The sequence below is a fragment of the Narcine bancroftii genome, chromosome 4 (genome assembly GCF_036971445.1).
Source record: "Narcine bancroftii isolate sNarBan1 chromosome 4, sNarBan1.hap1, whole genome shotgun sequence".
NCBI lineage: Eukaryota > Metazoa > Chordata > Chondrichthyes > Torpediniformes > Narcinidae > Narcine > Narcine bancroftii.
Window position 1 is genome coordinate 296,315,363 of NC_091472.1, and position 27,499 is coordinate 296,342,861.

A 27,499-nucleotide genomic window follows, 5' to 3' on the forward strand; every position below is an offset into this window, starting at 1 on the left:
TATGGAAGACAGAAATACTAAGGGAGCAACACTGTACAAGGAGTAATCTATAGGTCCCTAAATAGACATCAGGATACTGAGGAATAGATAAGTAGGCAGAATTTGGAATGTTGCAGAAATTACAAGGTTGTTGTTATGGGAGACATCAACATCCCAAATATTGACTGGCACCTCCTGACTACAAGATGGATAGATGGGGCAGAATATGTCAGGTTTGTCAAAGAAGAATTCCTGACACACTATGTGGACCAGCTAACAAGGGGGGAGGCCACACTGTATCTAATTCTGGATAATGAAACTGGTCAAGTGACAGACTTCTTGGTGATAGGGACCACAACTCCCTGAGCTTTAACGTGGGTATGGATGAGGATAAAAGCAGTCAAAATAGGAAAGTGTTTAATTGTGGAAGGGCTGGGGACTTATGCAGGGTTCTGGATAGATTTGACTCACAGGGACGGGGAAAAGATGGTAGGAAAGGGGAACTGTGGTTGACAAAACAGCTGAGGTAGAGGAAGAAGGAACACACATTTGATTTAGGAAGCAAAAAAACAGGAAGGCCTCATCAGAATTGTATCGTAGCCAGGAAGGAACTTAAGAATGGACTTTGGAGAGCCTGAAGGGAGCTTGAGAGGGCCTTGGTAAGTAGGATGAAGGAGAACTCCAGAGTTTTCTCTGTGTACATGAAGAACGGAAGGATGATGAGAATGAATGTGGGGCTGCTAAAGGATAAAGGAGGCAACATGTGCCTGAAGGTGGAGGAGGTTGGAAAGGTCCTAAATGAATACTTTGCTTCATTATTCACCAGAGAAAAGGACCTTAACCATGGTGAGGTCAGAATAGAACAAGCTTATGTGCTGATCCATGCTGAGAGTAGGAAAGATGAAATGCTTGATTTTCTTAAAAATATTATGATTGATGTTCCCAGGATTGGATGAAATATACCCCAGGTTGCTGTGGGGAGGGAGGGAAGAGATAGCTGGGGTGTTGGCCATGACCTTTGCATCTTCCTTGTACAGGTGGTTCACCAGGATGTTGCCTGGATTGGAAAATAAGTCTTATGAGCCAAGGTTAGCAGAGCTAGGACTCTTCTCTCTGGAGTGAAGCAGGAAGAGAGGTGACTTAATAGAGGACGACAAGATTCTGAGAGGCATAGATAAGGTGGACAGCCAGCACCTTTTTCCCAGGGATATCTCCACATAGTGAAAGGAGGAACATTTGGGGGAGACATCAGGGTTAGATTTTTTTTACGCAGAGTTGTGGGTGCCTGTAATGCATTGCCAAAGGTGGTGGTGGAGGCTGAAACATTAGGTCATTTAAGTTCTCTTAGACAGGCACATAGGTGAAAGAAAAAAAATAGAGGGTTATGAGATGGGAAAAGTTTTTTTTTGCGGTAGAAGTACATTGGCCAGCATCACATCAAGGGCCGAAGACCCTGTACTTTGCTGTAGAGTTCTGTGTTCTATATTCGATGATTAATAAAGGTTTTATTTGAAGATTAAATCAATGGAGGATTTACAACTGAATAAAAAGGATGACATAGAGCACAGGCCAGGAGGTCTATGCTAACAGTTAAATCCAATCTGTACCAGCACTTGCTCCATATCTTATCATACCTTGGCAGTTCAGCTGTTTGTCCAGATGCTTCCTAAACATTGTCTTCATCATCTTTTCAGAAAGTGTGTTCAAGGTTACAACCACTCTGGGTGAAAATATTCATTCGTTGACTCCCTGTAAACTCTTTCCATGTGCTCTATTCTCTGTCCTCTGTCAGTGGAAATGATCTAATTTTGCCCTATCTATGCCTCAAGTAATTTTGAATGTCTCTATCTGATCATTCCCACTCCCTCCCCCTCATTCTCTACTCTCAGGCCAACATATTCAGCCTTATCTAGTCTCATAAAATGCAGCCTTCTATCTCAGGCAATATACCGAACAATCTCACCTGCACCCTCTCCAGTGCAATCATGTCCTTGTAGTGTGGCAAACAGAGCTACTTACAATATTCCAACAGACATCAAATTACTATTTTGTAAAATTTTACCCACCTGCCTTGTGAGTGAAGGCAAACGTCTTTCATGCTTCCTTCACAACCCTTTCTACCTTTGCTGCCAATTTCATGAATATTTCATGCATACAAGATCCTTTAGTTATTCACTAAACCATAGTGCCCTGCCATTCATGATGTATGCCCCATTCTTGAACTGTCGAAATCCATCACCTCACTCTCGAAGGATTAAATTTGTCCTGCCCACCTTACCATCTGATCAATATCATTCTGTAGATTAAATTTTATCCTCGCTGTCAACAACACTGGTTTTGGTGTCATCAGCTAACCTACCAATCCTACATTCACATCAAAGTCATTCATGTGTAGTCATCTCTGTTGAACTCCACAGGTTTGAGCATCAACCACAATCACCCGCTATCTCCTGTAACCAAGCTCATTTTGTCAGTCCGCCTTATCATGTGAGCCTTGATCTTCTAAAATAAAACTGCAATGCCTAGGTAAAAATACATAACCGATGTTTTGGGCTTGAGGCTTTCATCAAAGTATGGAAAAATGTCGGCAGACGTCTGAACAAAAGAGTAGGCGGGAGGCATGGTTGCAAAGGCAAGAGGTAATAGGTGAAGAAGGAAGGGAGGGAACAACAACAAGCAAGGGGAGGAGGGATGGCTAAGTCAATAAAGAGGTAAGGGGGAGGAGAGCAGGAAGGGGAGAGAGAGTGGGGGGGGGAATAGAGGTTAGCAGAAATCGGAAATATCTATGTTAATGCCATCTGGCTGAAGAATGCTGAGACAGAAAATCAGATGTTGTTCCTCCAATTTATGGGTGGCCTTGGTGGGATGGTACATAAGGCCACGGACAGACATGTGAGTGTGGGAGTGTGATGCAGGATTGAAATGGTTGGCTACTGGGAGGCCTCTGTCACTGGTGCAGATGGAGCGAAAGTGCTCAGCGAAGCAATCTCTCAGTCTGTGCCCAGTCTCTCCAATGTAGAGAAGGCCACAAAGGGAGCATCAGATGCTTCACTTGAAAGGTCTGTTTGGGGCCCTGGACTGTTGTGAGAGAGGAGTTGTGGGCGCAAGTGAAACATCTCCTGTGGTCACAGGGAAAGGTCCTGGGAGGGGGGGGGGATTGGTGGGAAGGGATGAGTACACAAGGGAGTCATGGAGGAGAGAGTGGAAGGCAGAGCGTATGGAGGAAGTGAGATTACAATAAGAGAGAGGAGTGGTGAAGATGAGATGGTTAATGACTCGGCAGCAGTTGGAAATGATCCAGAGCGGGCAGCTGATCAGGATGAGGTGCCCAGGAGGAGGAAGAAGTCTTAAAACAGGAGAAGGGGTCTTGGGTGGGGGGGGGGGCGTGGAGAGTCATGGGCATGGAAGTAAACCCGAAGTCGGAGGCAATAGGAGAGCAATCCAAAATCGTGGAGTGTGCATAACTCCTTAAGATGTAGGCAGAGGGGGACAAAGGTAAGGCCTCTGTTGATGACGGAGCATTCTGTCTCAGAGTGGGCAAGATCAAAGGGGATAGTAAAGACCAAGCAGGGGCCAGAATCAGTGTGGTGGAGGGAGCTGGGGGTAAATCATGTGTCCAATTTATTTCACAGTTTTAATTGGCAAATGTGTATTTTCCCAACAATTCCTGATTCAGAATTCTATGATCATTTGTCAAAGTTTCACTCCTTTTGTTGAATCCATTATCACTTCCCCTCCCCTCACATCATAATCCCTTAGCATTCTCAAAATGCTGTACAAACAATTAACCACCGCTGCATGTGGTCACCTCTTGATATCCTTGATATCCTTTCAGACTCTAAGAATATCCATTCTTGTATTCTGTGATTTTTTTTTAATGTTCGGACCATGAGTGAACCTTAGAATCTTCTTTATGAAAGTTTCAATAGAGATCAGAATTGCTAAGTCCAAATGCAGCAAGTCTCATTCAGCTGTGTGTACTAGAGCTAGAAGCTAGAATTCCTGGAAGGCCTTTACTGTTAATTGATGAAAACCTCGCCATTGGAAGGCTGGATGGATATAATTGCCATAATACATATAATTTGATGCCATCCATGTGATCAGTAGATCACTCACCACATCAATCACTCTCTTCAATATCCACAGAATGTATTGAAAATCATTAAAGCCCAGCCTCTGTAAGATGAGAGATAACTATAATAACTGTGGCACCAGTCTAAACAGAAAATCTTATGAACTCTCTGTTCTAAATATTTATATGCACTACATTGCTGCATTTTATCATCATGAAGGGGTTTTGGCAAAAAGTTATACACATTCACTCACTTTGATATAATTATCATGTAATTTTGAGGGATGGGAATGCAATAGGAGGAAATTTTGGGACAAATTAATCTGTTCATTGAAGTACAAAAGATACTGAATGAATCGAATTTGAATCGATTTAGAAAAAAAATGTTGATCTAGCCCCAGGAAATTTTAAACTTTGTTTCTCAGGATGAACAATATCTGAGAAATGTGTGGCCACGAATGTGTTTGGACATAAAGGAGAGGGGCACTGTGGATGCAAGTAAATAGTGATAGATTTTACAAGCCCAGAGGATTCCAAAACCCAGCAGCAAAAGAAATTCCCTAAGACAATGGTCACCTAAACAAACGTTGCTTTTAATTTTTTTAAAATATAATAATAAGACCAATCTTTAGCTTACTACTATTAACAACTTAACCCCCTTCTAATTCTAAGCGCATGTGTATGTAATGTGTATGTGTTCAGGAAAGTTTTTTGATTCACTGTCCAGTCATTCACTTTTCACTTCTACAAGTTTACTGGGATCACGCTATTTTCCATATTGTGCACTAAATTTAACATTTATCACCTTCACCAGTCTCTTAAATTTAACATTTATCACCTTCACCAGTAACTTAAATTGTTACTGCAAAGGAAGGTCTTTTTGGTTTCAGAGAGAGATATTTGTTGTTCATACACACACACACACACACTCACACTCACACTCTCACACACACTCACAAACTGATCTCCTTCAATCAGCCACTTCAATCTCTTGCTGAAGAAATTTGCATCCTCATGGGTTTTCCAAAAGATAACCTCTTCTTCCAGGTTACCACAGAGAATTCTTCATTTTCCCCCTATTCCAGGAGAAACACTTTAACCAGCCACTTCCTCTTGTAATTGACTGAATAGGCTGAACTCAAGACTCAAAACCCACCTTCAAATGAGGTTGGTCTCATAACAGGAGTGCAAAGCTTGCAGCCTCCAACATCAACTCCCACTGTAAACCTGACTCCTGTGTCTCTCTCTCCAAAGAAAAATCATCTGTTTGTTTATTCTCTCTCTCTTTCCTCTTGGAACAGCAACCTTCAACCAGACTTGGACTGCTGGCTATAAAGACTAAACAAGCAGGTTTAGTCTTTACTGGAATCAGTTTCTGAGCCTGGACATCTGTCCTTAAAAGACAGTAGTCCATTTTTTTTCCACAGCACCTACTTGTGAAGGTTCCATAGGCTCTCTTCAAAGTTTCTGTAAAGCCACTGTGGCCATGAAGTTTCTGATTATGCATAGCTCTTGGATTTTAGATGAGATGTCATTAGTGAAATGTTAATGTCTGTTAGTGAAGTGTACTTAAACTAATACCTAAACACCCACCCCCCCCCCCCCCCCCACAATCTATACCTTTTAAAGACAGATTTTAATTATAATTTTATTAACCCAATCCGTAACATGGAGAAACAATAGAAATATAGAAGATAGGAGCAGGAGTAGGTCATTCGGCCCTTCGAGCCTGCTCCGCCATTCAATGTATCATGGCTGATCTTAAAGTTCAGTACCCAATACAATAGAGTACAGCCCAGAACTGCGTGGTCTCCACTCAAATTTAATGATGACTATATTCCAAATGAGGTGAACATCCAATTTTGGTGGATATTCTATGCACCCTCTACTAAGTCAGAGGTGGTAAATAAAGAGGAAGGTGGGAACAGCAATTGTGGGGGGGGGGGGGGGGGTAGTTTGGCACAATTTTGGAAACACAAAATAATGAAAGGAATAGAAAAGATAGATGCAGGGAGGTTGTTTGCACTGGCGTTGACTAGAATTAGAAGAGATAGCCTCCAGATTCAGGGAAATAGATTTAAGACAGAGATGAGGAGGGACTGCTTGCAGAGTCGGTAGAAGGAAAAACAGCCTTTCATTATAACTACATGCCCTAGTTTTTATTATTGTTCTGCTTGCTTTAGTCTTTACAGCCATTTTTGAGTACAGTGTGACTGAGTCAAATGATTCTCAGAATAACATCTGGTGGATTGCAATGTGAAAGCTAATATTGTGGTTACTCCTGCATTTATGAGGAATGTGTACAGGATCTCCTTAAATAGTATGAAGACAGGATTCCACACAAACCAGAAATAAATGAGCTTGCTGCACATCAGCTTAGAATGTAGAACCACAATTCCAGTCTTCATGTGCTCAGACTGATCGGTATTAGAACCTTGCATCTTTTTCACTCAGGGTTATTAATTGTGCCACAAAGCGAAAGCCTTGCTTTACATGCCTGAAATACTGACATATACTGTCAAGTTAGTGAATTGCATAATCAAACAGACTTTTTTTCTTATCTTCCGACAACACTTTGCCGGAATATTTTCAATGTCACTGGATGTTACTTGTTATCCTTGCACTTGTGCTAAATTCTAAGCCAAATACCATTAACTCTGACAATAATAGATGACTGACTGATCATTCCCTGTCTATTTTCTTAAATCAGGTCAGTATTGTTCCTCAACTCTCAATATCCCAAAACTAAATCACTGGACACTAGACGTTGATATATTGAAACCAAACATTGATGGATGACTTTCATTTGAGTTCGAGAGCTCTGAGGTAATGGTTAGGCCAGACTTGCCTCATTACATGAAGGTTGTGGAAACTTCAGAGACGTGCAGAGATTTCAGAGCTTGGAGACCATGTCTCGTGAGGCAAGGTTTACAGATCTAGGGCTTTTAATTTTGGAGGGAAGATACCTGATTGGAGATTTAGTAGCGGTCTACAAGATTGACAAGCCGAGATAAGATGGTCAGTCAGCACTTTATCTGGAGCAATAGTAGCAAATACCAGAGGACATCAGTTTAATTTAGGGGAGATGTCAGGGTTTTTAAAAAATACAGAGTAGAGGGTGCCTGGTGGTGGTGGAGGCTGGTACAATAGGAACATTTAAAAGACTCAGACAGGCACATGGATGCAAGAAAAATAGGTTATGGGTATAAGTCAGGAAAGATTAGTTTGTTCAGTAAGCTTGGATAAGTTGGCATAACATCATGGGCTGAAGGCCTGTTCCCTGCCATCTGCAAAGTAGAACATAAAATTCTTTGTTCTATATTACATCATTATTCAACATACAAATTACCCAAGGAAAGTGTGGTTTACAAAAAACACATTATATCTGTACCGCGACTGACAGCACTCATGACCAGAGAGAGTACAACATGTTTTTATTCAGTAAGAATAGCACACATGGTCTTTGGACTGAACTGTTTTTTTTGCGGGGATCCAGGGTTTATATCGGGATTTGTGGGGGTGGAGTCGGGGAGGAGCCAATCCTTAGAACATCCCAGTTCACTACATTCACCACTTGCTTCAGAATGAAGCCTGCGGATGAAACAGAACATCGAATAGCCAAAAAATATTTACAATATTTACAAATTCAACCTGTCGGGAGGTCTGGAGGTGCGGGCAGATCACAGTAGTGTAGGTGGGCATTGGACTTCCTGATCCTCCTGTAGTTCCGGGACCTCTGGGTGTGGGTGGTCCGGCTCTGGTTGAGGGGTGGCTGGAGCCATTTCCTGAGACGTCTCACCTGGGCCCCTTGGTGTTCGACAGGAAACTCTGAGTAGGTCCTGACTCCCTTGGGGTGGTGGACCCTGACTCCCTTGGGGTGGTGGACCCTGAGTTCTGGTGGGTACCAGGTCCCTGATCGTGATCGTGTCCTCCTTGCCATCCAGGTATGCCACGTAGGTGTAAGTGGGGTTGGCATAGAGTAGGTGCTCCTTCTCAGACAGGAGGTTGGTTTTGCTTCTCCTTATGTGCTTTTGAAGCAGCACTGGACCTGGTGCTGTAAGCCAAGCCAGGAGGGTGGTCTTTGGAATTGAATTTCTCTCGAATGAAAACATCAGCTTGTGAGAAGTCGCAATGGTCGCAGGCCAGAGTAGTGACCTAATGAAGTGGAGTGCCATTGGTAGGACTTCCAAACCATAACATTCTCTTTCTCAACCTGTCCGTTCCCCCGGGGTTATAGCTGGTCGTCCTGCTGGATGCAATGCCCCTTACCAGGAGGAACTGACGTAGCTCGTCGCCTGTATTGTGGCCTTCATAATGTGGCTTCAGATGTAGTTGAAAGCCCCAGTCGCTATGAATATAGCTGGGATACCCAAACAGGGTCAAAATGGAGTTTAGGGCCTTAATGACAGATGGCGTGGAAGAGTCTGGCCACAGAATTGCGAATGGGAAATGAGAGTACTCATCAATGACTGTGAGAAGGTACACATTCCCGTTCATGAAAGGGTCCCTTGAAATCAACACTAAGTCGTTCAAAGGGCTGGGATACCTTTATCAGTTGCGCTTTGCGGGGGCGGTAGAAGTGCGGCTTTCACCCAGCACAGACCTGGCAGGACCTGGTCATTTCTCTGTTATCCTCAATGGAGTAGGGTAAATTGCATTCCTTGACAAAATGAGCCATTCGATGATGCCTGGGTGGAGAGCTCATTGCCCACACCAGCTAGTTGCGGTCACCGCACAGAGGCACAGCTTCCTCTGGACAGGGCATCTGAAGGCTCATTGAGGGAACCAGGTCAGTAGACTATATCATAATTATAGGTGGAGAATTCAATCCTCTACTGAGTGATTTTATCTTTTTGAATTTTACCACGTTTTGTATCGTTTAACATAAATGCCACCGATCGCTGGTCTATGAGAACTGTGAATTTCCTGCCCACCAGGTAATGCCTCCAGTGCCTGATGGCCTCTACCATGGCTTGGGCCTTTTTATCCACTGATGGATTCCAAAGCTTGTGGCCATGTAGGGTCCTGGAAAAAAAATGCAACTGGCCTAACCACCTCAGGAGTCGCAGCCTGTATTGTGGCCTTCATAATGTGGCTTCAGATGTAGTTGAAAGCCATTTGAGCTTCAGCTGTCAGTGGGAAGGAAGTGGTTTTTAAGAGGGAATGAACCTTGTCTGCATATTGAGAAGAAGCCCAGACACCTCCTCAATGCTTTCATGGACCTCGGGATCGGGAGTTCTAACAGGGTACACGTCCTGTTGGGGCTGGAGCAAATGATGCCATTCTCCATCACTTAGCCCAAGATGGATAAGCGTTTAGCCCTGAACACACATTTACTGGTGTTGTAAGTGAGATTCCGGGACCTTAGCTGCATGGATGGAGTTCTGGAGGTTGGAGTCATGGTCCTCCAGAGAGTGGCTACAAATGGTAACGTTGTTGAGGTAAGGGAAGGTGGCCTTCAACTTAAATTTGTCCACCATTCAGTCCATCTGTCTCTGGAAGATTGAGACCCCATTTGTGATACCAAAGGGAAACTTCTGGTAGGGACAGTCCTTGGAACAGATTGGAAACTGGTGGTGAGCAGCTTTAAGGTCGATGCTGCACAATTTCATTCAACATGTCCAAAATACAAGTGGGGGGGGGTAGGCATCCAGGAGTGTAAAGTTTGGCTATAGTCAATTACTAGCCTGGACTTTTCTTCCTCCTTTACCACAACCAGCTGCGCTCTCCAAGGGCTTGTACTGTGCTCGGTAACGTTCTCATCGAGCAGTTGCTGTGTCTCAGCAATTGATGAGTCCTCTGCACTGTAGCGCCTGCTTTTTGTAGCAATTGGTCTGAAATCGGTGCTCAGATTCATGAACAAAGGAGGTGGATCTATATTTAGTGTGGAGAGACAGCAAATGGCATCAGAGTTTTGGGACCTTCTGTTCTGAACAGTAATGGGAGGGAAAGGACCAGAATACTCCAGGGACATGTTTTTAAAGTGACACAAGAAGTCAAGACCCAACAGAACCGGCACAAACAAATTCTCAAGTACATACATTCTGAACTTACAGAATTCCCCCTGTTGCATAGATAAATGGACCATATAATGTTTTGACTACTTACAGACTGTGTGGGATGCAAAAAAAACCCAATAATTAGAGGGCTAGAGTTTAAGATTGAGTGTTTGCACTGTCTGCAACTATAAAGCTCTCAGTTGAGCCAGTCAATTAAACACTTCATTTCATGCCCGTTAACCCACACCTTCATCATGGAATTGTTCAGTTGGTGTGTTATCTCCTGGTCCAACACCCATTGCAGCCGGGAATTCGGAGACGCCGTCGTTCCCCTCGCTGGAGTCGCTCCCCCCTTTCGGATCCTCGTGGAGTTAAAATGGTGAGGACCATGAGATGCAGCAAGATGGTCACCCTCCCTCCTCATCTGATGAAGATGGCACCAGTTATGAAACACAGCAGGATGGCCACTGGGGTTTCCCACATCACTGTTCTCACCGTGCGGCACTGCAGGAAGGCCATGGCTTACAACACTGGCACTGGGAGGCCGTGGGTTTGGGTTTTGGCCTCAACTCAGTTAGCCCGCCGGGGGGCACAAACACATTGGACCTCTCTGTGCTCCCCCTCACCCTGCAGACCTTCACCCAGTGCCCCTTCTTACCACAACTGGAGCAGAAGGAGACTTTAGCAAGACATTGAGTTCTTGGGTGCTGCTGCCAGTTGTAAAAAGAATCATCCCCTAGCGCTGGAGGCCACTGCCATCAGGGCTGATGCAGCATGTGGAGCTGCTCCAGAGTCCAGATCCTCCTGGACATTGCTGCCACTGCCTTCCAAGTTATCAGCTTGCAGATGGGCTATCTCCAGTGACTTGGCCAGCATTACATTGTTAGTCAGCGCAAAACTGCCTTGCTCCAGCAACCGCTGCCTAGGTACTTGGATCGCACACCAGCAACAGGAGCATCCTGGATCTGCTCATCTTCTCATTCTCAGTCTGTGCCATCCTCGTACCCGTAGCCCCTCGCAAGTGCTGGTAGGATGTGGACAAAATCTTCAATAGACCCACCAGGCTGCTGGTTCCATTGCGAGGGTTGATACTTCACTAGGACAACGTTCTGGGGCCTCATGTAGCGAATCTTCAGCTTTTCTACTGCCGTCGCGTGTTGTACAGTCCCTGACGATTGGGAATCCTTTAGGCCCGACGTGGGAAAGGAGCACCGGCCTCCTGAGCTCATCTGTTGAGTAAACTGCTTGTGTGACTGACAGGTACATTTGGAAGCACTCAGCCAATACATGAACTCCTCCGGGGTCTCTGGAGACAGAGGGTCAATTGTAGCGTGACTGAGAGCATTTAAGTACAACACGCTTTTATTCAGTAAGAATAGCATACATGGTCTGTGGACTGACTGAACTAGGATTTTGGCAGGGATGCAGGGTTTATAATCGGGATATGTGGGGGTGGAGTCGGGGGAGGAGCCAGTCCTTAGAACATCACTCCAGTAGTGAATTCCCAGTTCTCTACAGTGCCACAAAAAACTGAAGTTTTTTTGATTTATGACTTCTTGGTGCGAGAAATTGAACTTCATGGTTCTCTTCTGTCTCCTCGATGAAATCTTTTTGAAGGATACCACTGGACAATTTTTGAGTTAAAACAGAACAAAATCATTGCCCATTCATGATGAGTCTCCAGGACAAAATGAAAGTCTGTTGCTTTTTTCAGTTTCTGTTTGATTGTATCACAGGTACATTCTACATGCTTAAAATTGTTTGGAAGGACATTGACCATGTTGGAGGATAATTAAATTAGCAATCCAAAACTCTTAACAGGCCATTGAGCCACTAGTACCTTAAAGGGATTAAAGATGGGCATCTTCGGGCATTCGTAGTGTCCAAATCCCAGTTAGTATCCAATTATCAATCCAAAACTCTTAACAGGCCATTGAGCCACTAGTACCTTAAAGGGATTAAAGATGGACATCTTCGGGCATTCGTAGTGTCCAAATCCCAGTTAGTATCTGATTGGCAATCCAAAACTCTTAACAGGCCATTGAGCCACTAGTACCTTAAAGGGATTAAAGATGGACATCTTCGGGCATTCGTAATGTCCAAATCCCAGTTAGTATCAAGAATGCTGAAAATACTTGAGATTGAGTTAACTTTCTGAATGCTGGCTCTCAGGACATAAACTTGTTAAGGTGGCAATTAATTTTTAATCCTGATTTGTATTGAAATGAACTGTAAAATTGCGTGAGTTTACCCATCCAATACATTTATCAGCATTCATTTAAATGGAGGTGCCTTTGAAGTGTTCCTCTATTATCTATTTAACAAGTAGACTGCCATTCAAACCAAAATAGCAATTATGCATGTTTTAACAAGTTGTCCTGACAAAAAGTACTTGTACAATGTTATAGTCAGGCTTCCTCGTGCTAGCTACTGAACTAATTTCATCAGCACTGAAGATGACAATATTTCAATTGGAAACCTGTAATTTTATTTACATTCCACCAAGTGCTTTCATCGCTGCTTGTCTTTTCAGATGAATGGCCTTAGAGGTGATTTTCCCCAGAATGAATGCTGGAAATTCTCAAGAATGGATAACACTATTGAAATTTTATGGTGTTTTAATTTGGTAAATTTTGTAATTTGGGGCACAGTCTCTTTGGAAAGGGTAAGAGATTGGGTTTGATTGAGTGAAGTGAGAAAATAGTGGGAGGATGATCCACATATCTAAAAGGAATGTGAAAGAGAAGGGAAGACAAAGAAGATCAAATTGTACCTCTTCCTTGATAGGGAAGGATTGAGAAGTGTTGATAATCGAGCTGTCATGGTCAACGACTCTGTTGTACTTGTAACCAAGCACTATTACCTGCAGAACATCGAAAGTAAAAAATGAAAAATGGCTCGTACCAGGGAACAGCTGGAGAAAAATTTAACACCAGGTCAATGGCATTTTAAAAGAACTGAGAAAACTTAGAAGGCAGGCATCTTTTAAGTTGCAGTGAGGATCAAGGGGTGGGGGAGAAAAAACAAATACCTGTGGAGACTGAGAAAATTGGTGTTGCCTATTGGTAGAATCGGAGGGTGGGGAAAACCTATGTGGCACCAAATCTATTTTGAAAAACTGTAAATAATAGAAGAGTTGAGAGAAACAAATATATAGATGAAAGATACAAAACTGGATGTAGGGAAACACAGAAGGTATTTAATCTAAAATAAAGAAGAATGTTGGGCATGTCTAAATGACCAGGCAGCATCTGTGAAGAAATAAAAACTGAGTTCCCTATCCAAGCTCGACACATGTCCATCTTTCCCTAGCTACACTCTTGTTCCCAAAATACTTAGAATGAGTTGTGATGCTTCTTGATCTTACCTGCCAAGGACACTTCATGGTCTCTTTTTGTTCTCCTATTTTTCTTAAGTACTTGCCTAATCTCTCTGCATGCCAGAAGGGACTCGTTTGAATATAGTTGCCTATACTTGCCTCATGCATCCTGTTTTTTTCCTGATTTAACATTGAATATGCAGGATTTCCTAATCTTGCCACTTTTGATTTCACCCTTGCTTGAACACAATGGGACTGAACTAGAGCCTTCTTTAAAAGATTCTCACTTGATTTTGCTTTACCTGCAAGCATCTGCACATAGTTTAACTTTGCAAGGTCCTCTCTTGAACTATCAAAATTGGCCTTTCCTCAGTTTGGGACATTAGTCTAAGGACCAATCATATTCCTTTTCATAACTATTTGAAATTTATAGATCTAAATTCCCTGTTCCAAAAAATGTTTTCCATACAGACACTTCCACCATCTGTCTAGAATCACTTCCTATAACAAGATCAAGTACAGCCTACATTCTGGTATCAGGAAAAAGAAAATGTATTTTGGGAGCACTTAAATTCTGGATTATTTCTAATTCAAGTTCATTATCTGATTGCACAAGTACAACCCGACAAAATAGCATTCTCCGGACCTCGATGCAAAACATGCAGATACACAACCAGACATAGCACACACACAATTCATATGCAGGACAAATATACATTTATAAAAATTAATAAATCTAATTTAGTTAAATCTATATCTACATTGTTTAAGCCAATCTCATTCACATGATATTTGCCATGTATTTTCTTTCTGAAGATCTAACTGACTCAAAATTAATTAGGTGTAGTAAAAGCCAAATTTGTATATTTACGCAATAAAAGAAATTAATTCCTATCTCAAAGGCTTATTTGATTGCATGGTCATGTTTCCTAATTCATCCCCAAAGTAAAATGATCATTATGTACAGGCATAAGTAGCCAAGCAGGCAACATTGTGTAATACATAGAATTGCAAATGGCAAGTAGTGAGCAACTCCCATAACCCCCTTCAAACAGACTGTTGCTCAACAATCACAGTGTCTTAAGACTTTTCTGTTCATTTCCAGGCAGGCAACATTAATGCTGCACAAGAAAAAGAGACAATTAACAAAAGTGCAAATGCAAGATGATTTGGATTTGATAAACAATTGCTCATCAAAACATTACATTGTCCCTGCCAGCAGAAATATGCAGAGAATAAAAGCCTGATTGCAGGATACTGCCTTCATTTTTCAATCCTGTTCCCTACTTCTGAGAGGCATTAATGGGACTGGATAAAAGTGTTAAAATTGCATCACATTTCAGGGATGGATTGAGCATAGCTGGGTGCCAAGAGAGAGGGCAGTGGCTAATGTGTGTTAACGATTAAACTGGAGCTAATCACAACTGTAGGGCAGTTTGCTTAATATTCATGAACTGAAAGAGGATGCAAAAGAAGGACAAATTAAAGGAGAGAGCAAGCTGTTTGTAGATAAATGTGGGGAAATATGAGGTTATTCACTTTGAGGGGAATAAGCTTGATATAATAATATTGCATGCAGTGAAACACAAAAGTATGGTGAAGGTGGCGATGGGCAGGCTTGCCTTAATCAGTCAGGGCACTGAGTACAAGATGTCACATTACAGCTGTACAACACATTTGCGAGACTGCACTTGGAATATTGTGTGCAATTCCGATTGCCAAGCTAGAAGTATGTCATTAACCTAGAAAAGGTGCAGGAAAGATTCACAAGGACGTTACCAGAACTGGAGGGTTTTAGTGAAGAGGTTGGATAGACTGGGGTTTTTTTTCTCTCTAATGTGGGAGACTGAGGGTTCATGGTATAGGGGGAGGTCTAATATGAGGGAGCATGGATTTAGATCGAGACGGGGAAAGACGTAAAAATGCAACTTTTTATACACAGAGCATATTAAGCATGAGGGACGGGCAGAGGAAGTGGTGGAGGTGGGTACAATTGAAACATCAGAAATACATTTAGACAGGTATTATGAATATGAAAGATCTAGAGGCCAATGGGACCAGCTCAGGTAGACACTCAACCAGCATTGATGAATTATGCCAAACAGCTGGTTTCCATGCTGTATAACTTCATAAAGATATCAAAATAATAGTCATGTTATATTGCCCTTTATTGAAATTGGGTTGGAACTTAGAAATAAAATACTGCATTCCAATTATACAGGAGGCACACGTGGAGTATCATGTCCAAAATTGATCTGCTGTGACGGAAGTGTTTCCAGCCATTTGGAAGTGGTGGGACAAACATTTGAGATTTCTGGAATGAACATGTTCTGAGGGCTGAATCAATAAGAAGTGATCTGTTAAATGAGGACAGGAGTGAGGGAGAGTGGAGAGGGAGGAAGAGAAGGCATGGTACATGCATTCATTGCAACAGGAAATCAGAAGTCAGTCTACAAAAATCATGCAGTTAATTTGCAGGGCATTTACATAAATGTTAAAACAATTGCTTGATATTTCATAACATTTATTTTCTACAAAAATGTACAAATAGCTTAATTTACAGCAAAGTATATATGTTTCCTGGCCAGGCTCTCCTATTTGTGATGGGAGTATTCATTGATTTTATGCATGCTTTAATATAGCCTGCAGCAGCATTTATTTTCTTTGCTTACAACCAACTCTAAACAAAGATGAGGCTGGTTACATCATAAACATTCCAAATTTAGACTTAATGTAGCATTAAACAGAATGAGGATGATTTACTCAATTGCTTTTATTGCTAATAATGTCACTTAAGATATCTACAGTTGTGGACTCATCAGGTATTCACTGTTATTACATCTAAAATTCTTGTATTTATTTCAAAACTAAATTAAAATAAACAATGTTTGGAAACACTGACATTTACAACCTTCAAACAGGGATCCTACTTAAAAATACAAAACTGTCAACAATGCATTTCAATAATTTCTTATCCAATGAATTATGTCGTGATGTTTGAATATTCTCACCAAGTGGTGTCTAATATTTAAATAGTATTTGGGTGCAAATGAATTGCTTTCTGTACTATTTTGAATATATGACCAGTGAGTGATGGCCTCTGAGGTGTTTTCTCATGGAGGACATACAATTGTTGAATCTCCATCAGCATGTTATATTTCTTGATAACCGGTAGTAACACTAAATCAAGCAAGCAAGGTAGCAAACAACATATTGGCATTTCAAAGACTGATTTGAACATTTTAAGTAATTAGATCTTATATTTGCTCTCAAAAATACCTTTCATTTATTTGAACAATTATTTTAAGGCATCTGATCACAAAGCCATTCCCAAGTGAATCTATAAAGACATTATTGGATAATTTAGTTTCCAGTGCATTTCCTTGAAAGACCGAAGATTCAAGTCAACTGATTAATTTCAAGTGTTTTATAGTATTAGCAATTGCACACATCATGTTATTTGTAGCTTGTGCTTTTATTTCCCTAAAGTCAATGCAAATTAATGTGCACACATGAACGCCAGGTTGAGTTAGATGAGTGATGTCTCAATTTGTTTTGGTTCAGGATCATTAGGCAGGCCATGAGTTCTTCATAGATTCTGTGTTGAAACTAGGAATACCAATGGAAATGATCCATGAAGTGTCTTCAAGCTTTAAGCACCCAGAGTCATGTTGCGGAGCAACCACTGTTGTGATCGAATTCCACTGCAGTCCTTCATAGTAGGAACCATTTTATCTTCCTCTGATGGCTCATCCAGACACTGATTACTATTCACGTGTCGCAGGGTAAGTCTCTAGTGGATGGAAGTGGAAGGAATAAGAATGTAATGAGTGAAAGAAAGTATAAAATTTACATTTAACATAAACTGAATTTTTATAATGGATTTAACAAAATCCCAATGCTCTTGAAAAGAGGATAAGCACTTGATACTAAAAGACAAAGATTGCATAACATTTGGCTATGTGCTCAAATGAGAAGGTTTTAAGAACAGTACATCAAGACCATTAGAGAACTTTTGAGAGTTCAAGAGGCATTTCAGTAATTTATAGCCAAATGAGTTGAAGGCTGACAGTGGTGGAGTAATTACCAAGATAAATATTGAACTTGTTGAAGGGCACAGAATAAAAGGAAAGGTTAGAAGAAAGTAGGCAAAGATCCTGGAGAAATTTGTGAAGTTAGATTTTTTTAAGTTGATTGTTGTTAGGCTAGGAACGAATATAGGTCATCATACATCAGCGTGATAAGTGAATAGGAAGTAGAATTTTAAATCTGAACTTTACAACATTTAAAATGACAATATTGTTTACATTTGGATCCTTGTTAAATTATGGCAGATAGACCCAAATAATACTGCATTTTGAATCTGAATCTTGATTTCATTCTTATTTTTACTTCCACTCTGTAAGGTGATCTCAGTTTTTTTCTTCCCCATTCAAGTGAAAATTCCAAGAGTCCATGTGAAAACAATAAGCAGGAAAAGACTTTTCAGCCCTTCAAGTCTGTCTGCCCTTCAGTAAGATTGTGGCTGATCTGATCCATAACTCTAAAAAAAAATGTCAGGCTTGAATGTGTAATATCCAAGTCTTTTATTGTTCATTCACAAATAAATTTAAATGAAACACTTACCTGAAACATACTAGAAGCATAAAATGTTGTGCATAGAGCAACAATTTTAATAACAAATGATTGATTAATGTCCTAAGTACCTCAGAACAAGTAATTTCAGACATTTCTAATCTCCCAGCATTGTTAAGGTGGCTAGAACCCACAAATGATTCATGTTTTTGGATGCACAATGTAATTGTTTTGATTTGTTAGAGGGCTGAATGGATAGATAAAATGGCAATGTTTTTTTCCTCGAATATATGTGAAATGATAGAATTCCCCAGACAACAACTCTATCCCAAAAAACATGCATTTGTAAAGTTAGTGCAGATATGCATAATTGACATTTGACAAGTGGCACTCAAATCTAAAACTGAAGGTTCTGGTTTCAAATCATCATTCAGAGACTTGAGCACAAACGTTTAGGGTCCAGTGCGGTACTGAGTACTATATGTTTGGAAGTGCCATCTTCAGCAATGAGTTATTACCCTAAGGCAGTGGCTGCTCCTTGGGTAATGCTGAGAGATTTCATGCCACTATTTCATTCTATTTCCTGGGCTGACTAGTGAATAATCTACTGTATTGTGATAAAGGGTAAGTGCAGATATATCAAAGAAAAAAAAAACTGCAGATGTGGAATTTCCAAAACTAGCATCTATGGAAAGAGAAACTGTTGGCATCTCATATTATAACTAGGAAAAAAAATGTTGAAATCCACATTTTAAATTGCAGGTATCAATAAAGGGAAACCAAGTCAGAATGAATGATGTATGTGGGTGAATAAGGCTTGTTAATTGCAACTCATCTCTCCGGAGGAGCTGAACATCGAATGAGATGATTAAGAGAGGAGAAAAAACTGAGATAAAAAACACTTGCACACGCTGGAAATTTGAAACCAAGGAATCCTGGTAGCATTTATAGGTCAGTAAGCATCTGTAAAGGGGGAAAGATATTCTTTTATAGCACTTGGCAGTTCTGAAGAAAAGCTGGTCTGAAAATATTAAATTGTGTTTAAAAATATTTTAATTTGCTGCATTTTAATATTTTTGTTATACGTATTTGTACTATTTTAAACACCCTTCAGAGAAATTTAAAGTCATCAGGGCATTTTGAATCCAGGTCTCAGAAGAACACCGACCAAGCCCAGTCTCCGTACAGCCCACATGGCTGTATAAGTATGGAAAGTCAGATCACCCTTTCCATCTGAGTATGATCTGTGGGAGGGTATCTTAAGGCAAAAAGGCTTTGTTTAGTTCCGCAAGACTGAATTTAGCCTATCAAAATATTATTTAAAAGCACAAATTTACCAAATATGCATAAACATCAAAAGGTAGATTTATACTACAACTCCTTGCCAAATTGGGTAAGACAACTAATCAATTGTTTATGCCAATTACAAGACAAAAATCTGATTTAAAAAAAATTATTCTCAGAATGCAGTGGCAATGTTTTAAGTTTAGACATAAAGCACAGTAAAAGGCCCTTTTGACCCAGGAGCCCATGCCAGCCAATTTCACCCAAATGACCTACAACTCCACTACACTTTTGAATGGTGGGAGGAAACCCCCGTGGACACAGGGAGAACATACAAACTCCTTACAGACAGTGCTAGATTCGAACCTGGGTCGCTGTTATAGCATTGTGCTAAATGCTTCCCAAAAATTCAGAAAGGTGATCTGCTCAGAGAGTATTTAATAGACTGGTCACTAAAATCTATCATCTTTAAAAATGGAGTTGGGGGTTAGGAAATGCTCAGAAGAAAGCTAATTCTCTTTCCCCTGGGTAATTTTCCATCCTGCTCCTTAAATGATAGTGGAATGTATGTATATTAGTGGTGTTAAGATGTTTGAAAATGGACTACATGATTATGGTGTTCCATTTTCTGATTAGATTATTTATAGTTGCACAACTTGCTCAGTTTTTTGATTTACAAACTCTACTTATATTAACATAATGATGAGCAAAGACATCCTTGTAAATCTAGTCGTGACCTTCTTAATATTCAGTGTCTGCTAATCATTGGGAGAAAACAACAGGTAGATTCTGCTGCCGTGTATATTAACACATTATAATTTGTTAATGTTGAATACAGCATTTAATTTATTTTACTTATTAATTTAGAGATAAAGCACAATAACAGGCCCTTCTGGCCGATGAGCCTCCACCACTCATGTGACCAATTAACCTACTCACCCTGTATGTCTTTGGACTTTGGCCGTTTTCTGTTTATTGCATCCATTTGAATTTGATGTTATCATTCATTGTTTGCCAATCAATTATGTGATCAATCATTTAAGAAAGAAAAATTCCTGTCATGCTTGGTAAAGTTGAACTAAAAGATTGGGAACTTTTTAGTCAAAAATCTACAAGGTTCTGTTCCACCATGCCTAGGGTACTTTTTAAAAATATTTATAAATTTACCATTTAAATCTATATCTCTCTCTCATGACCCATCCCTTCACAAGCGAAGATGAACATGGTGCCCTGTAGCTCTTCTGTCCTCTTGGAACTTTTGTTCTGTTTGCCATGGAGCTTTTAGGCACCATATGCCAGGGCAAGGACTTGGAGGCGAGTGCTTAAATCTATACAAAGTTAATGAAAATGAGTAAAAATGCAGATGCTGAAAATCCAAAATAACAAAAAAATGCTAGAAATGCTCGGCGGGATCTGCAGCCTGACCTATTAACGTTTTCCTGCATTTGTTTTTATATTAGTTTCTGTATAAAGATATATTGATTGCAATTCTTACCAATAAATAGCACACAAAACCTTCAACGACGTTAGTAAGTAAAAATATATTTGTAGCACTGAACAAAATATCTCACATATACTGTATCTCCAAAGGCCTTGCTCAATTACATAGGCCTTTGTTCTTACTCTATTATGGACGAAAAACCACTTGATGTGTCAATTAATTTTCTCTGCAATTTTTCCTCTTCTCCTTTACTCCTAGCATCAAGGCAACATTGCAAAATCTGTTTATCACTTGTATTATTCATCCTTTCCTGGTATAACCTATGCACAGGCCCAAGTAGCTATCTATATTGATCCTTGTGAAGCCTCACTGGAACAATGAAGATGCTCCCTGGGATTTTGTCTTACCTTCAAAAGGGCCTAAAACACAATCTGGAAAACACACATTTACAGCGCACATGATTGATGCCAAATTCCACAAATTCATTGATGACTAAATTATATCATGTAATCATTTTATGGCAACATTTTTTACATCTCTTCTGAGACTTAGAAACAGCAATTATTGTTTCATCTGCCACTAAAATCAAAAGTAAGGTTGAGTTTGCAAAATGAACCACACTGATTATAGCTACTTGGACCTATGATCTCAGAATCAGTAAAATATTCCATCAGTGAGTATTTTAAATCTAGATCAACTTTCTAGTTAATTGTGAAGAAACTCTATCAATACTTTTTTTTCTTAGCTGATGGTCAGCAACTCATTTTGGTGGCATAATTAACAAAAAAGGATAAACCTAATTGCTCACAGTGACATTAATAAAATTGAAAGAGTGCTGGGAAGGTCTTCAAAGATTTTGCTGCCACTTGAACTGAGTTACAGGGAAAGGTTAAACAGATTGGGACTTTATTCCCTGGAATGTAGAAGAATGAGAAGAGATTTGATACAGGCATACTGATGAGGGTTCCAGAGAGAGCAAAGAGTGAAAGGGGAACATTGGGGAGAAACTTCTCACAGAGTGGTGAGAGTGTGGAACAAGTTGGAATGCGGGCACCATTTTGACATTTAAAAATAAAATTGGATAGGTACGTGGATATGACAGGTATTGGTGGCTCTAGTCCAGCAGCAGAATAATGGGCTGAAGGACCTGTTTGTGTGGTGTAGCGTTTGTTCTACGATCCTGTTCCTGAAATGCAATTCCAGTTATGATTTAGTTTCCCTTTCTGCACAAGTCATTACATTCACAACTACAAAGTCCTTAATGATAATGAGGTTTAAACCGCCAAACAAGAGGAAAGGTATACCCACTAAACAACCTTAAGCATTTCTGAAATCCTTGCCCTACTTCTATGCAGTAATTGATCCCAAGGACAGAGGAGTCAATGGATACAGGCTGAGACTAGTTGGGTTAAGATCATTGTATGCATCTGCAACCAAGGCAGACTGGCAGGCGAATGAGCAGCTGCAAAGGCACCAGAGTCCCAGTGATGGAAACAATGCTGTCTGCATGGAGCTTCTCAGGAGGGGATATCAGCTGGCCCAAGTTCTGGAGAGATTCATAGCTGGCAATAAGGGAATTCAGAGCTGCAAATTGCATGCAGAATTTAGAACTCCCACAACATAAAAGGAAAGGTTGGGAAAATTCAGATGGTCAGCCAGCATCCGCAGAAATGAAAATAGTTAGTGTTTCAGGACCCATTTGAAACCCTTCCACTGCACTTGTCATTGGGTGCGTGAAAGAATAAGTTTAACGAAAATGCTTAACAAAGGGTAACTGAGTTAAATAAGAAAATACAGTAGCTACTTGCAAGTTGGTGGGAACCTAATTGGTTCTTAACATCTATGCAGAAGGGAGATAGTAGCTTTTTTTCCACAAGAATGTCAATATGTCTTGGGATAGGGACACTCTGACCTTCCCAGATAATTCTACACATCACAGGTAACTATTATTTTAAATACAAAATTGCCAGGTTGTGTAACTCATGGGAAACTTGTAAGGGTCTCATGTAGACCTGTGCACAAGTTGTGTATAAATGTACAATGAACACTCCAGTGCTTTTGAGTGTGGGGCTCAGTGTATAGAACGAGTTACTGAACTGTTTTTTGAATTCCCCCCCACTCCTGCTAGCATTAAAGGGTTAATAAAGAACCTGTTGTATGTTTAATGGGTCCTGCTATTTTCTGCTGTTTGTTTTCTTATAGCGCAGGGTGACTTTAACATTGGTGTAGTCAGCAGGATCTCACCAGGACAGAAGTCATTTCAGACCGAGTAAGAAGCTATCTGCTTTTGGGACACTGGAGGGAGGATAAAGAGGCACCTTCAGATCCACTGTATCGTTACCCACCCCAATTTCAGAGAACACTGTGTTCCCTCATCCGAGGTTTATCTGGTTCTCTGCCAAGGTCCAGAAAAGAATCAGGACAGTCAAGAAGTCAAAGTGTACAGGTCTGTGGAATATATGGTATAAGATTTAATGTTACGCATGACTGTAGTGGTTATGTGGTTAAACAGATACAGGATTGCCTGAAGTTTAATTTTAATTCGACTGGTTGGCCAGAGAGGCCTAGATAAAAGATTAATTTGTAAGTCAGGCAGGAAAAGTCTCAGCAGTTCAATCACATCTAGGAGGGAAAAACAAAGCACTGGAATAACTCGATGGTTCATGCAGCATTAATGGAAGCAGAGGGTCGGTCAAAGTTTCCATGCATACTTACAGTAGATTGGCATGGTGACGGAACTCATCACAGAGAGGTATGATAGATATTTTGAAAGAAAGAGTGAGAAGTGACATTTGTGGTACATTCTAAAAGGGGTAGTAAGAAATGCATAAATTTAGGGAATATACAATTCTTTGAAAGAGGCAGGTGTTGAAAAGACCAATGGGAAAAATATAGATTGCCTAGCTTTATAAGTAGTATAAGGAAAATACTCTAAACCATTTAAGTCACCCAGTGGGCTCTTACTGGAATACCATGTCCAACTCTGAGCACCACAATTTGGGAACATGACCGTCCTAGTGTTAGCGCAGAGGGTATTTACTAGAATGGGACTAACGTAAAGATGGATTCAGTGATGTGGCAATTGTTTTTTTTTAAAAAAGCTAGTGTTTTCTCAGAGAGAAGAACAGATTTGGATAGTTTAAACTGAGTGTGTAAAAAGAAACTGTTCCCACAGACAAAATGGACAAAAAGAGTACAGATTTAAGCTTTTTGTGAGTGGAATTGGATATTTTTTTTCCCCCACAGAAAGTTATGATCTAAAGTGCACTACTTAAAAGGAATTTTTAAAAAGTGTCCGTTATGTAGCAAAGGCAAAGATGCATAACCGGCGTTTTGGGCTTCAGCCCTTCATCAAATTAAGAGAAAATGGCAACAGGCATCTGAACAAAAAAGTGGGGGAGGTGCATGTAAAGGCAGGAGATGATAGGTGGAGAGGGCGGCAGCAATGGAGAGGACCAGGGATGACTGGGTGGGTAGAAGAAATGGAAAGACAGAAAAAGGGAGAGGGGAAGAAAAGGCAAGCATGTTTAATGTTAATGCCATCTGGTTGGGGAAATCTGAAGTCATTGAGGAGATGGAGGGCATGTGAGGTGTCGCGGATGAAGGTGGGGAGGGATTGGACTGGGGAGAAAAAATAAGATGAAACTGGTTCGATGGGGCAGGACCAGGCAGAGACAATGGTTCTGCCCAGATGGTTGGGTTTGTGTAGAAAGTAGAAACGGACAGTGCAGGGTGGGGGGGCGTGGGAGAGAATGAGGTTGGTGGCCATGGAGGGGAGATGACCAGAGGTGATGGTGTTGGAGACAGTGGCTTTACTTGTAGTGGTGGGGTCCTGTGGGAGGGGATGATAGGAGGAGGTGTCTGAGAGCTGTCGACTGGCCTCGGCAAGATAGAGGAAGTGAAAATAGATTCAAAAGCAATTTGAGCTTAAACATTTGAGAAAAGAAAGAACTGCAGAGATTTCAGGACTGCAGGGGAATGGGCATGAGCATATTGACCTCTGAATGATGGATCTCCTTTTATCTTGAATATTTCTTTCACCTTTTCACAAGAGGATCAAGTAGTATGAAATGTGTATTATTCATAACTTCATTGCTATATTTTAAATCAATGCTAGATTTGGGGAAATAAGGCATATTTTGTAATGCAGCATTAGAATATAATATAATTCACCAATATGTTAAAAATTTTAGAAATCTGATGGTATCAGGATTGTATAAGAATTTTTACAGTTTTAAATCTATGCAGAATCTTTCCTGCAATTCCACTTCCAAATATCCTCTTCCCATCTTTGCAACCTTATCCAACCCAATAAATGTCCAATAATTGGAATGACTAATGCGGATAGGACCTACACAGTGAATGGTAGTGATTTGGGGAGTGATTCTAGAGCAAAGAGATCTTGGGAGTACAGGTACCCCCTACTTTGAAAATGTTGTCACGGTTAAGTAGGGTGGTCAAATAGGCTTTTGGCACATTACCCTTCATCAAAGTAGTGAGTATAGAGTTACGAGGTCATGTAGCAGTTTTATAAGATGTTGGTGAGGCCCCATTTGGAATATTGTGTTCAGTTTTAGTCACCTTCCAAGAGGAAAGATGTTTTCAAGTTGAAGAGGGTACAGAGAAAATTGATAAAGATCTTGTCAGAACTCGAGAGGGCATGAGCTATAGGGAGAAGTTGAACAGACTAGGGCTGGATTGAAAATTAATGAGAGGAATAGGTTGGGTGAACGCTGAGAGCATTTTGCCTAGAGTCAGGGAATTGGTAACCAGAGGACATTGGTTTATCGTGAAAGGGGAGAGATTTAACAGGGACCTGAAGGGGTAACCTTTTTTAAAAAAAACAGAAGATGGTATTTGATGCAGGTATTATTGTAATGCTTAAGGAAAAAAAAATGGGAGGATATCCCTCTAGATATGGCCAAATGCAGGAGATGGGACTAGTGTGGGTAGGACATTTTGATTGGGCTGAAGGACCTGTTTGCACATTGTATGATTCTGCTTTCATCAGATTGTGGCCCTCTTCACTTGCAAGGAAATCAAGCAAATTGCAGTTTGGAAATGCAGACTTAAAGAACAGATTTAGATTTGACAAAAGACTCAAGGTGACCATCATGAATAAGGGCCAGTAATTGGATCCTTTTTGATTGGAATATTAAGGCACAATAAATGGCAATATTGAATGCAAGAAAATATGTCCCTTGAGTTGTTTAAGCAGTGAACTAAAGAGGCAGAAAACAAAAGAGTGACAAACAAAAGAGCGACAAAATGTAAAAAAAATTCATATGTATACCATAGAAGATAATAGACACAACAAAGTTTATTAAGGTAGATTTTAAGGAATAATATTAAATGTATATTTTACAAAGCATTTTAAACAGAAGCACCCTGTACTAATATTAAGTCTAACAAGAGTTTAATCCTAGTTTACTTCATGTCACCTTTTAGTAATATCCTTCCATCTTTCCCCACTCCAACAGTTGTTTACCAATTTCAATACATCAACGTTATCTTCTTCATGACTTCATATGATCAAATGTTCAACATTCCACCACTTAAAGTAAAAATCAATTTCATGAAACCCAAGCTGGATTTGAACTAGTACAGGAACAGGCCCTTTGGTCATAAGATCCAAGCAAACTATCAATTTTTCATCAATATTAATTCCACGTACCAGTACTTCATCAATAGCTTTCTATGCTTTGGGAAATTATGTTCTCACCTAGATACTCAAATGTTGGAAGAGTAGCTGCTTTTACCACACCCAGAGGTCTCTTTATGATTCCAAGGAAGAATTAATATTTGCTCATATGGAAATGGCCACGGTGTTGAATAGCTATTTTGCGTCAGTCTTTATGGCTGAGGAGACCTCTCACATACCACAGATACATTAGATGCTGTGGATGTGACGGGAGGTGAGAACCTCAATTCAAGTGCTGTCATTGAAGAGGAAGTGACGAGTAAACCAATGGGCCTAAAGGTGGACAAGTCCCCTGCTCCTGATGGAATGCTTCTTGACGTACTGAAAAAAATGTCATGTTATCAAGGAAGCATTGGTGATAACTTACCAAACTACTCCGGTTTCTGGGCATGTCTTAGTGGATTGGAAGACAGCGAATATAATTAATAGTCACGCCACAGTTTTAAAAAAAATGATGTAGCAGAAGTCAGGTAACCATCGGCAGTTAGGTTAATGTCTCACTTTGGGAAAATGCTGGATGCTATGATAAACAGCGAGAAATCTGAATAGAAATTGTTCCACCAGGCAGATGAAACATGATTCAGGAAGGGCAAGTCATGTGGGGAAAATTTACTGGAGTTCTTTGAGAAAAATGAGTACAGAGGACAGAAGGAAATAGATGGATGCTGCGTTCTATTATTTCCAGGAAGCATTCGATAAGGTGCCACATAAAAGATTTATCCATAAGGGTGCATGGAGTTGGGGGGGAAATGTACAAGAATGGATAGAGAATTAACCAAACCAACAGAAGAACGGATCAAGGGTGAACGGATCAAGGGTGAACGGATCAAGGGTGAACGGATCAAGGGTGAACGGATCAAGGGTGAACGGATCAAGGGTGAACGGATCAAGGGTGAACGGATCAAGGGTGAACGGATCAAGGGTGAACGGATCAAGGGTGAACGGATCAAGGGTGAACGGATCAAGGGTGAACGGATCAAGGGTGAACGGATCAAGGGTGAACGGATCAAGGGTGAACGGATCAAGGGTGAACGGATCAAGGGTGAACGGATCAAGGGTGAACGGATCAAGGGTGAACGGATCAAGGGTGAACGGATCAAGGGTGAACGGATCAAGGGTGAACGGATCA

At 40.6% G+C, this 27,499-nt stretch overlaps 1 protein-coding gene across 5 annotated transcripts in view; it reads right to left on the minus strand.

The window, feature by feature from the left end:
* Positions 1 to 15,732: 15,732 nt before the first annotated feature.
* Positions 15,733 to 27,499, minus strand: part of galnt13 (polypeptide N-acetylgalactosaminyltransferase 13) — a 256,909-nt gene continuing 245,142 nt past the window's right edge. For 2 of the 5 annotated variants that reach the window (XM_069935524.1, XM_069935523.1), the window contains exon 11: positions 17,075 to 17,162. Coding sequence is in view for 2 of the 5 variants with exons in the window: in XM_069935526.1 (XP_069791627.1) it covers positions 17,022 to 17,162 (141 nt within the window). In the remaining 3 variants the exon portion in view is untranslated. Of the gene's footprint in view, positions 17,163 to 20,395; positions 20,557 to 27,499 lie in introns of all 5 variants that reach the window. The other 3 variants (XR_011356763.1, XM_069935526.1, XM_069935525.1) reach the window with 3 other exon arrangements.